The following is a 12877-nucleotide window of genomic DNA, read 5'->3' as shown; positions in this document are numbered from 1 at the left end:
ACATATGGGCTCTTGGAGAGAATAAGAAAGAGACAATAAATAATTGTTAGCCAGGCATCTATAAAAGATGTGTTGGGGCATTTGGGGAGTAACAAAGGTCTTAGAAAATCTACAAATTCAAGATGACCACATACTCTTAATCTGTTTTTCTCATCAAGATTTAATATTGGCTTATTTATTTCTATGGTTCCTGTTGCCAAAATAAAATAAGAAAAAGTCCAAAATCACTCAAATGGAACACATAGTAATATATTGATATGAGTGCATCAGATGGAGATATTCTAGCATAAATGAGAAATGGGAAGACAGTTGTCTTAGTTTCAGTGGGTCAAGACTTGGCACCCCCAAATACATGCAACTCAGAGAACAATTTCTGGCAGATTTTTTTATTCTTTCTATCAATAAGGTGGGTCCCAGGGATATAAATGCATGTCTCCAGGCTTGTCTGCATTACCTTTACCTGCTTAGACATTTTCCAGTCCATCATCAAAGCCACAGATTTTAATAAGCTACATATCTCTGTATATGGTCTCTGTGTATATCTATCCTAATTTGGAAATATTTATCCTCAAAATAAATGTTTGTCACAGTTAATGAATGGCAAGAATCAGAGTCGGGAGAATTTTAAATCTTCTACGATAACTAACAGTGTGATGTATTTCACTTCATAGGATGCAACAGGGTGAATTTTCCATCCCCGTCATAAATAATGTACTAATTTTGAACCTAACATATTGCACGTGCTAGGGAGGTATTCTGTCTCCAAGTTGTATTCCTGGCTTTTAACTCCATTCATCTGCTACAGCTACTACAGGGCAAACATCAAGATGAGCTTTAACTGTTAATTTTGCCCTCATAAGAATGACCATGTGAGTAGCTGACAGAATGCTTTGAAGACTAGGCATGCTTATCTGAGATAGAAGAAGCGCCCCAGTACACATTACACACTCTACACAGTTTAGTCTGACAAAGGTTGATAGTAAACTGTTATCTCCCTCCACAAATGCAAGGAGAAGAAACCGTGTTAATCTATCTGTAGCATTTATCAAAAGAACCAAAGCTATGCTGAGGATTCACTTGGAGGTAAGGCATGACTGGACACAGGCTCCTTCCCAATAATGGAAAGATAGACAGGGAAACACATGCTGCAGTTCAGTGATTGGTAGTGTAGGATGAATGAAGTCTCAGCTGGTTCCAGTGTGTCTACAGGTATTATGTCAGAGTCAGTGAAGAATGAGAAAGTGACCAATGAAAAGAAGGAACTGAAGTGAACCACCTGCTTCTCTGGCTTTAGAGATCTTAAAAGCTATGGTTTGAGAGACACCGACTTGAATTTACAAGGATAATTGCTTCACACATTAACTCTCTGACTTACTGTGAGTCTCAGGTCAGATCCATTCCAGGAGAACTTCAGAAGAATAAAGCCCACATCTGAAAGAAACCTTTCCTCAATACACTGTGACTTCTGCTGTGGTGAAAGTGTAGCATCAACCATCCCTCTCCCTTTCAAGCCTTGTAGAGATACACTCTCCGCCAGAGGCATGTGGCTTTTGCTGCAGATACCATCCACCCAGACAAATGTGAAGTTTCCACTTAACACTGCTTAGCTGGTGTATCACAGGTATATCTTACCCCATCTCCATCCCCAGGCGGGTCTTAAAAGTCGGCATTTCATCTGATGGGCCTACTCTGCATTGTCATCTAAATGAGAGGTGACATAACTGTTCCAACTCTGACTTAAGAGATGCTGAGCGATGATCCTGAACCCAGGAGCACTCTGCTTGAATGCCTGGCATCCCAAGTAATCTCCCATGCCTACCTCATTGTCCTGTCTCTACAGTTCTCCAGAAATATCTCTCTTCGGTTAGGTGTAATCCAGTCCAACTAATGCACTAGAGAGGCTAGAAGGACAAAAATCAAGTGCAGGGTCTGGAGAGATCACTCATCCTTTAAGAGGATGTGTAGCTCTCCCAGAGGACCCAGAAATCAGCTAATAAACTTCTGTGACTTCAGTTCCGTGTAGAATCCATTGCCCTTTCTGGCTTCAGTGCAAACTGATTGCTTGTGGTGCATAGAAAACAGACAAAATACCCATATACATAAATACAAGTAAATGAATCTCAAAAATTTCCATGCAAAATGAATGGTCAAGGCAAGAGCACATTAAAAAGACCACATCTCAATATGTCTTAGAAGGTTACTACCCCTGCATTGCACTGTCACTGGTGCTGTATTTCAGGAAAAGGATGGCAGATATCTATAGGTTTCCTCATTTCTTCTATACTCCTGTAATGAATGTTCTCACTTCCTGAGATGCATTAGAAAACATAGGTGTATTTCTGAAAAATCTGATATGAATGATCACATCATGAACATGTATGTATCTATTCTCTGTTTTTTGAAGTAGCTAGACATGTGAAGTCAGGTGTTTTATATGGATCTTTTTCCATCATGAAGTGGATATTCATGGAGTAGGCCATGCGATTCACACCCAAGATACTATCTTGGTTTGTAACCCTGTCTAGCTGAGAACTCACAATGTAGCCTAAGCTTCCTGGGACTTGCAGAGATCCACCTCTGTCTGTTGAGTTCTAATGTTACCACACCTGACTACAAAGCTACTTTCGGAATGAAGAGAATGAACCAGGTTTATCTGTCCCCTATGGGAGAACTTACCCTGTTGGAGGAGGGCAGGAGGGGTGGGGGAAATGTGGTAGGCAGGAGAGGGAGGACCGATGAGAGTTGGATCTGTGGTTGGTAAGTAAAGTCAATAAAAATTTAAAGGAAAGAATGGAGAGTTGGAATTTTTTTTTATTTGTGAAATTACAGAAATTTGACAGAATAGGGCCTTAAAGGGGTGTTTAGTATATCCAATGTATAGCTTTAGCAAAATATAAAATCAAAGAAAGAACAAAGCACCAAAAAATAAAAAAAACAGCAAAACAAAACAAAGAACAACAAACCCTAAATTCATGTAAACCCCAAAACAAACCAAAACTATTTACATAAGAAGCTTTCTCTTCATGCAGATATCCTGCAGTCTCTGGCTGACTTTGGATAGAAGTTGGAAGACAACCTTGAATTGAAATACCCTCTTCAAGACAAGTGTAGTTATGCCACTTAGTGGCTTCTAGGTTAAGTCCTTGCCAAAGTTGATCTTATGCCATGTTGGCCATTATATGATTCTGTCTGCCAACATGTGTCTGTGTGCCCATTCAAGAGCAAAAAATGACACGGGGAGCATCTGTTACCAAAAGACATAACAGCTCATGGTGACATCCTTCCTAAATCATCTCTCAGAACAATCCACTTCACCATCACCTGTGCATGAAATTGAGTAGTTCCCACACTGGACTGGAGTGAGAATATGATGTTTCCTTTGTGTGGTCTGTCTGGATAGCAGCATGACATCAACACAGTCTCTGTTGACATATCTCCCTCCACATATGAAGGGCTGAGGACTCAGTCAGCTACCAAAAGTTTGTAGCAATAAACTTTCAGAGTAACTATGAGTGGAAACATATTCTGTCTCCATGTTGTTGTGGCCCTCACTGGGAACACTTGCTGGTAGATGTCAGCTTTTTCTGCATAACTCTTGGTGTTTATTTTTTTGAATCTCAAGCATCTTCTTGATGGTTTCTTTATTCCATAACTAGTGAGTCAATAGACACATGGATCAGCTTATGGATGGATGATCTTCAGGGCAGATGATATTTCCCTCACTGGTGATTTCACAACTAGTAGTACATGTCTTGTTCTGAGGAGGCCTTGATCATAGAGTGGAGAATGTCAGGGTTTCTAGTTGACTATGGATTCCTTCAGCCTCCTCAGTTCTCATAAAGGGTGCTGTGAGAGAAGAAAAGGCAATCAGATCTAAAAACAGCCTTGCTAGGTCACTAGCTAGATAAATTCAGGGCCTATTCACACATAGGAAACCAGAATCAAGGAAGAACTCCACCCCACAAATGCCGTGTTGCTGGGGATGGGATGTCATGATGTCTCACTTGCTTATGACACTTAGTGCTCCTGCTGCAGCAGCTCTGTCGGCAGGAAGCTCTCATCCTGATCTGTGGATTGTTCCAGCTCATGTTGGAGATTTTCTGACCTAGAGGAGGAAGTTAGTAAGGGCAGAGTCCGGGTGGGGATCCACCACATCACCTGTCATTCAGTGATATCACAAAAACTCAATTGTGCTGGACAGTCAACACTGATCTTTGGAAGCAGTCATTGTATGTACACCTAAGGAATAAGTGTCACAGAATAGTTGAACCTTGAATTATTTTCTGCCCTTAACAAGTATCAGATGTTGATATGAGTACTATATGTACTGTGCTCTAATGAGAAAGACCTGGACTTTTTCCTACATTATAGAGACATCATTTAAATAAAAGGAGTAGCATATTAAAGTCATACATAATAGCACAATGGAGATACACAGACTGTTCATGATGAGTTTCTCATCAAATACCTCATTTTTTCTTGTCCAATTTCTGTTTATTTCTTTCTAGGCAGTGTTAAAATATGCATCTCTGGCCGGGCGGTGGTGGCTCATGCCTTTAATCCCAGCACTCGGCGGGCAGAGCCAGGCGGATCTCTGTGAGTTCGAGGCCAGCCTGGGCTACCAAGTGAGTTCCAGGACAGGCGCAAAGCTACACAGAGAAACCCTGTCTCGAAAAACCAAAAAAAAAAAATATGCATCTCTGGCTGACTAGATAGATATTCTAGGATGGCTACAAGAGGCCAGAGATTTCCTGCCTGTGCTCCCAAAGTGCTTGGATAAAAGACATGAACAATGACATACACCTGTCCTTATTCCTGATTTTAATTGATATTATTTTATTTTCCTCTCCATGTTGTACAATGCTGTCACAGGTTTGATAGAGAAAACCTTAAAATTCCAAGCTGTGTTCCTTCTTTTCTTTTTTAGAGGGATTACATGAGTAAGGGTGGTAAATATCATGATGGGGATATCTACAGAAACAACTGAACCAAGCTCAAAAGAACTCAGGAAATTTAGACTGACAGTTGTGAACTTCTGCATATGGGGGCCTGTTGTGGAGCTGGTTGTGTTTGAGGGGCCCCTGGCAGTGTGATCAGGATCTATTCCTGGTGCATGAGCTGTCTTTCTGGATCCCATTACCTATGGTCGGACACCTTGCTCTTGCTTGATAAAGTGGGAAGGGGCTTGCTCCTGCCTCAACAGAATGTATCAGGCTTAACTGTCCTACCATGGGAGAACTTACCTTGTTGGAGGAGGACAAGAAGGGTCAGGGAAGAAGGTGAGTGGGGAGTGGGAGGAGGGAAGAAAGGGGGATCTGTGGTTGGTATGTAAAATGAATAAAAAAAATTTTTAAAGTCCACCTCACTTTATATACATAGACTTATTACAACTTTGCACCCAGGTAATACACAAGATGGAGCCTCTCATGCTAGAGCAGTATTTCTTGAGCCATGTGTCTGAGAACATTGTCACTGCATTGTCTCTGGCAACAAACAAGAAGAGCTGTGTTATCCTTAGGCCTACAGCTGGGAATCTACATCCTGGCACTCTAGAGGAGTCTGTTCCACAACACTCGGTGAAGGTTCAGAGACATCTACCTGGGTTCATCCTGCCAATGACTAAACGTATTATATCCCCAGTACACTTTACATGGGAAATGCTCAAACAATGAAGACAGCCAGTGTGACATCAAATAGTGACAAGGGTGCAAATCTCATCCCACAGGTGCTAATCCTGAATAAAAATGTAATTTCAGTCAGATATGGTGAGGCACACCTTTAAATCCCATCACTTGGGAGGCAAAAGCAGTTAGAGCTCTGTGAGTTCAAGGAAAGCCTGCTGAGAACATACCAGAGAGATCAGAATGGAGTAATGGGACACAAGACCCAGGGAGTATCAAACATATTGTTTGCTGGACAGAAGTTCTTGTTGACGGGACCAGCATAATACTCTGAGTTCTTAGTTGGTCTACTCATGCATGGAGCAGGGAGTCTTGCTGATAAGCAAAAGCCCACAAAGGACAGAGAGCCCTGGTACAGGGGACCCAATTAGCTCCATACTCCAACTTCAGCCTGGGTTCCTACCTCATCTGGGAGACAGTCAAATGATGCTGCAGCTTTATTGCCAGGTGTTTTTGCTGTGTGACCAGCTCCTTCTGCTTCAGCAAGCTCTGGAGTCTCTCTTCCATTCTTTGCTGTTCCTGTTCATTACAAGATTGTGTCCTTATTGGAGGGTTGAGTATACTATAGTCAATACATTCTCACACATGTGCAAACACACACACAGAATTCCAAGAGCTTATTGGTCAGTCAATCTCACGAAATTTCAAGCTCATGGGCACATGAGAAAGCCTGCTTGAGTTCATAAGACAGAGACTGACCAAGAGAGAAACCCAGTGGTCTCCTCTAGCTGTCATCCACATGAAATATGCACTGCACTCCCACATGCCTCTATTACACACACACACACGCGCGCGCACACACACACACACACACATACACACCACGGAGAGACAGAGAGAGACAGAGAAAGGGGTGAAACGAAAACAACAAAGTGATAGAGGAGCTGTTATCTTTAAAAGAAGCACACCAGCCTTTAAGCAAAGTCCCCAAACTCAGCTTTCCATTTCTGAGAACTAAAATTGCCTATGGTGGCATAATCTTGAACTAGTGGAGATTGTTAGAAAAATTTTTACTCTTGAACTCAATTCTATGTATAGCAATCCTCCCATCATAATGACATGTAGCTGTGTGATGAGTGATTGACCTGTTTCTCCCCATTGACTACAGGTTCAAGAAGAGTATCAGGGATTGCATGCCAATGACCAAGATTCTCAGAGGAGACTCACTTCTCAGAAATACTAATGCACAAACACAGAATGAACAATTTTATGTCATGAAGTGGGTGGATGAATGGGTGTATGAATGAGGAAAGTGATGAGATAGAGCACAGGTGTCTGGATGGCTAGATTTGGTAAGGTTACATAAGTAAATGATGCTGGACCTAACTGTGACCCAGCTGCCTGTCCCTACCTGCTGTTGCTGGTTCTGGAGGTCACTGATCTCTTCTTGATCCTTACTGAGCACTTGCAAGTCACCCAAGTGGTGCTTCAGCCTGTCGCAATCCTCCAGTATGATCTCCTTCTCTTGCCTCAGCATATCCAATTTCTTTTTGAGCTGACTCTGCTCCAGTAGGAGCCGGCTCTGCAGATCACTGGAAACACACTCCAAATAGTAAGACCATGTCAGCCACCTCTGGTCACCCACAACACCATGCCTCAACAACCCAACCCTATCCCAGGTTCACAGGAAGATGGAAGCAAGAACCTTTAACAGTAATGACAGTTGCACTCAAGGCCAAAAGCAGAGAACAGTTATTTCCTGCAAGAATCAAACTATTTCTGAAAACCCCCCCAAATAACAGAAATTCATGCACTTCCATAAACAAGAGGAGTACTCCACCTGTCCTAATCAGTCCACTGTCATGAGGAAACACCAGCAGGTAATGTGCAAGTACACTTGGGGAAGTAGGAGACCCAAAGGGTGCACAGATCCCGTATGAGTCAGCTCCTGCCTGACAGCCCTCTCCTGAAGACAATTGCTCATCTAACCAGTGGTTCTCAGTATGTGGGTTGTGAACCCTTTGGGATCTAAGGAGCCTTTCAAAAGGGACACATATTAGATGGCCTATGTAGACATTTACATGTCTACATTAATTATTAATAGTGGCAAAATAAACTTAAGACAATTCTACAAAATAATTTTATGGTTTGGGGTCATCAAAACAATGAATCAATGTATTAAAGTATCACAGCATTAGGAAGGTTAATAACCACTGATCTGGAGGCTACTGAATGACAATATGGTGCTTGGAAGAGCTAGTAGTCTCTTTAAACCTTAGCAAACCTAATTAAAGAGGCATAAGTCCAAAGGCTGCTTGATAATGCTACTGGCTAAGAAGCAGAAATACTAGAAGCACATCTGCAGACCCTGCAGTTCAAACACAAAGAAAATTGGAGTTGGCTATTGTACAACAGTTGGGGTCCCTGCCAATATAAGCACTTACCAAAGGAAGACTTTCCCTTTGGTCAGCTCACTGAGCTTCTGTGAGGCCTCCAAATTCTCATTCTCAAACTTCTGCAGGGCTGACATGACCTGCTGATGTTCCATCTTGAGCTTTTCCCAGAAAGGATTTGGCCTGTGGTAGGGCCTGGACCCAGAAGCAAAGAATTCCATGAATACAGGCCTCAAGGTTCACATGAATTCAGTGTATGTTCTATATTACTGGAATTAATAAGATGCCACATAATGGCTCCTATGTACTGGGACCTCTGGCTGCTTATTACACTTGCTCTTCTGGTCCCAGGCCAGCAGAGTCAGGGTGTTAAGAGGGATGCAGCTGGGACTGAATATGCTCCCTCAGGAGTCCTGCACAGCTTGCTATGGAGTTCCCACGAGTCTATCACAGGTCTGGGCCCACCAGAAACTGTGATGTTTCTGCTGTCTTCAAATAAGAGATTCTCATTCCAGGGTGCTTACATTGCCATGGAGGCTAAAATCACATCATGAGCATTTCAGAGGATGGGACTCAATATTATGACAGCTTCATAAATTCCCCCAGGGCATTCCCAGTTGACACCAAGGTGAACACACTGACAAAGGGCTATGCTACTCAAAATGGGGCTCCCAGTACACCAAGTAGACAACGCCTAGATACTGAGACAAGCAACACTTCATGCCCAACCATACACCCTTGATTGCAGGGTGAAGAGGGACACATATGCACAAACACACAAACACATAGATACAGAAAGATGGAGGAGAGAGAGAGAAAGAGAGAGAGAGAGAGAGAGAGAGAGAGAGAGAGAGAGAGAGAGAGAGAGAGAGTCAGAGGGAGAAACTGAGAGAGGGAAAGGTGATAAAATGCTCTCATTGAGATGACAAATTAATGCATTCAATTGTGTCATCTTAGAGAGGACCAAGAGCAGCAGACATCAGTACCAGGTCTTGCTGCCACATATTAAGATGTGGTACAAAAACTCTCCAGCTGCTACTAGAAGCATCCAGCACACAGTGTCTTTCCAGGCAAGTAAAAAAAAATAACAGCATTCTCACACTAACCACCACTTGACAGGATCTCTCCAAATGTATGCTGGGAATTCACACACTACTGCCTCAAATCCTGAGTTATGTGATTCAGGTCACAGGCTCTGATTTTCATTTGGAGGAAGCAGAAGAGTTTATGTCCCCATCTCACTCCTGCCCATTATGTCAGGTTTTGCTTCAGGGAAGCATTTAGAGAAATGGTTTTGGGCAAAGGGACACCCAACCTCCCAGAAGCCTGTTTCTTAGACAAAATAAACTAAGGGTGAAATTGTGGAACTGAGACAGTCACCATGGATTTTGAAACTGTAAATACCTGTTGTCCAAGGATCCTTCGGTTACAAAGATGAGGCGATCTCTCAGATCATTCCGTTGGGCGGTCATCACCTGGAGCTGAGTGGTCAGGCTCTCCACCTTCTGCTTCACTTGCTTCTTTGTGAGGCTGGTTGGAGTGGGTGGTGGCTTCTTGGAGGCCCCTGTGGGGAGATGAATGAACACAAGTGAACGTGCATTGTGACAAGACATAGAGAATGAACAGGTCACCCTGAGACCTGAGAAGGTGTTTGAGAAAGGATGTAAGCAAGCAATTCAGTGACACCCCAAAGAATTTTGCCCTGGACTGAGATGACCCCCCTGGGTATCTTAGGTCTCCCATCTCTGTGATGGGAGATAGGTGTCTCAGCCAGCTGATTTCCTCTGCTCCTTTAGCACATGTTTTTGGTAACTAAGGAGAGAGCCTCCTCAGGCTTATTAACAGCACTGCACTCTGCATTTAACTTGGCTGCAGGGTTCAAATGCAAGATAAAATTGACACAGTCCACAAGCCTTCAGGTTTTTAAAGATGCAAAAATATCCTGACAGGTCACTCTAAGCACATGGCAAAAATGGAGAAGCTACATAAGGGCAGAATATGGTCACCATCCTCACCAAGATGCCTCAGTGACAAAGGAGGGTGCATAGAGCTGGTTGGCTGTAGATAAATGAAGATACTGAGGTTGAAGTATATTGATGACCTGCTTTTTGCTGGGCACAGTTCACTTGAACTTCCTACCCTAATGCTGGCCTTTTTGTCCCCTCTCAACCCCTACCCTCCTGTAGGATTGAAAGGCAAGAGCTCCCAGCACAACAGCTTTGGTCTTACTCGCTCCTGATTTCTGGGACAGACAAATTACTCTTCTGGAATCCTTGAATTTCAGGAGCCATGACAAGCAGGAAAGTCCAGTTGGTTCCCAGAGACTCCTACCTCCTGTGTCCCATTACTGGAAGATTCAGCTCAAGCCCATGTCCTGCAGGAACATCCCAATTTCCTGCCCACAACTTACTGTACCATCTTCTGGACCATTTCCTTCTTGATCGTTCACATTGGAATGGCTGAAGGCCAGCTTGTGTCTGCCTCTCTCTGGTTTCTCTTCCCTCTCCTTTCTCTCGACCAAATAGAGTCCTAAGTCTTCCCAACATGTTCATTGCTGAACTGTAAGGGCACTGAACCAACTGTCCAAAGGCAGTTGGTGTTGCTACAGCACAGGTGACATCAGATAACATTCTAAAGTCTCCAGGATACAATAGAATGTCCAGGCATGAGACACCCCTGATGTCATGGGGAACTGACATTGCCTCCCTGCTAACCAGATCTCCTCATAACTCTTCACAAGTCAGGTTTCCCATTCTAGGAATCTCTCCTGGGACTCAAGAGAAATGCTTCAGTACCCTTTTGTTCCATAGCCAGAGATTGCTCTCTGATTTTTTGGAAATGCCTCAGTACTTCCATGAGGGAAAGAGAGTGAGTGGTCATCTCCTATTAAAGTATATATCCCGAAGGTAACAGTATTATAGACATTGATGTGAGGTATGATTCTCCACAAGTACCTGCATCTCCTTATTATCAAGAAATGATAGACTTAATGATAATGGAAAGGACACTTTTTAAACAACTTCCTGGTATGGAGCAAAAAACAGAAATTACAGCCAGTAGATAATATGCAGCTTATTTGATTTAGATTGATGACCATGGCAGATTGCGTTAGCATGTTACACGGTTTCTATAGATAATCACTACCCAGTACATCAGCTTTTAAGAGTTTCTGAAAATGCTCAATGGGTATGACCCAAAATTACATCTAAAAATCCTGTAGCGTGTGCTCTTAGTGATTTTACAGATTGTTCTTCAAAAAGACAAGGAGCATATATTTTATACACAAATTCTTCACACTCCTCAAAATGGATGGTACCTTCCCCTGACTGTACAGCGCAAAGGTAAAAGCTTACTATATTCCATCAGTTTGTAGCTAGAGTTTTCCTGCCTGGCCCACAGTCAGGAGAAATCTCTATCACCCGCCAGTCCCACAGCCGCTCAGACCCAACCAAGTAAACACACAGAGACTTATATTGCTTACAAACTGTATGGCCGTGCCAGACTTCTTGCTAACTGTTCTTATATCTTAAACTAATCCATTTCTATAAATCTATACCTCGCCATGTGGCTCGTGGCTTACCAGCATCTTCACATGCTGCTTGTCATGGTGGCGGCTGGCAGTGTCTCTTAGTGTATTTGGTGGTTTTCATCTACAATTATTCTTTCTTAGCTGTCAAGTGTCGAGATGTCTATACTCAGAATTGGATCACTATAGGCATGCATGAAGCCTCTCTCTAGCTAATCAGTTGCAGAGCACAACCTGTTTTTAGCACGGGGCATTTCCACAAAAATACAATTGTGTCTTATCTAAAACTTGACTTTGTCAAATAGCTCTTTATGGGTGTCCATGCTAGGACTCCTTTTACAACTTAAAATTGGTAATGGTCCTGCTTATACTAGCCAACACCTTCAAGAATTTTATACTTTATGGAATATTAACCATGTTACTAAAATCCCTTACTAGCCATAAGATCCAACTGTTGTAAAATGCTGTCTAATAATTAAATTGGCAAGTTTCAAAAATAAAAGGGCAATATTTCTGAACATAGGTAAAACTACACACAATACTACATTTAGCCAAGTTAACCATTAATTTTTCCACTTTCAAGTATAATTGTTTTCTGCTTCCCTTAAAGCATTTTGCCTTAAATTATACACAGACTAAAGAAAATGTTAAGTCAAAAGATAAACAAACTAATCTATGGAGAGGGCCTGATAATCTAATCTTGAGGCAAGGATATGTTTATATTTTTGTGGGAAATTCATGAAGTCCTAGATGGCTTTCGATCTGACCAGGATAGCATCCCCGAGACCACCTAATAGTGAAACAACTGAATGTAGACAACAAACCTATGAATGTGGGATGGAGAGTAAACCTATCTTTAATTTGGAGCAAGAGACATCAAGGTGCTTTCTGATCACTGAGATTTTGGGGTGAAAACAAGGACACTTATATCACTGAATCAAGAATAATGTTTTATTTCTTGACTATATTACATGTTAACACTAACCTTCTCAATGAAAGATATATTTTGATAAGAGGAATAAAAGGCACACCTATAATTGGAAGCACTAAGATGTGGTTTTGCCATGCTAAGGTTCATTTGTAAGTTTTTATAACCAATCCCAGGAATGGTTACTGCAATATAAAGAGAGGTGTCAAATATGCCGTATATGATCTGTAAAAGTACTATTACAGCAAAATATTAGCAGATACTAATCAAGAGATAGATAAAAAGATCAATACCCAAGCAAGGGTATTGGTAGAGTGATTGCACTACTTTATTAAATCTGACTACTACTCACAGTCATGAACACCAGACCTTACTTTGGGAAGCCTATATCAAAGGATTTTGCAGAGCT

At 42.1% G+C, this 12877-nt stretch overlaps 1 protein-coding gene and 1 long non-coding RNA gene across 2 annotated transcripts; both read right to left on the bottom strand.

Annotated features, from left to right (window-relative positions):
• Nucleotides 1-3730: 3730 nt before the first annotated feature.
• Nucleotides 3731-6193, bottom strand: LOC128108035 (uncharacterized). Its single transcript, XR_008217283.1, has 3 exons — nt 6085-6193; nt 4005-4105; nt 3731-3846 (listed from the first exon to the last, which is right to left on the bottom strand). It is a non-coding gene; the product is annotated as an uncharacterized LOC128108035 (long non-coding RNA).
• A 658-nt stretch (nt 6194-6851) lies between these two features.
• Nucleotides 6852-8403, bottom strand: LOC128106991 (disks large homolog 5-like). Its single transcript, XM_052732353.1, has 3 exons — nt 8066-8403; nt 7033-7213; nt 6852-6860 (listed from the first exon to the last, which is right to left on the bottom strand). The coding sequence occupies exons 1-3, from the start codon at nt 8233-8235 to the stop codon at nt 6852-6854; spliced, it is 360 nt and encodes a 119-aa protein (XP_052588313.1). The 5' UTR covers nt 8236-8403.
• Between the last annotated feature and the right edge of the window lie 4474 nt (nt 8404-12877).

Source organism: Peromyscus californicus, unplaced genomic scaffold, assembly GCF_007827085.1.
Source record: "Peromyscus californicus insignis strain IS unplaced genomic scaffold, ASM782708v3 Scaffold_12__1_contigs__length_115047231, whole genome shotgun sequence".
Taxonomy (NCBI): domain Eukaryota; kingdom Metazoa; phylum Chordata; class Mammalia; order Rodentia; family Cricetidae; genus Peromyscus; species Peromyscus californicus.
The sequence above is the reverse complement of the archived record's forward strand: the minus strand, read 5'-3'. Positions and strand labels throughout refer to the sequence as shown.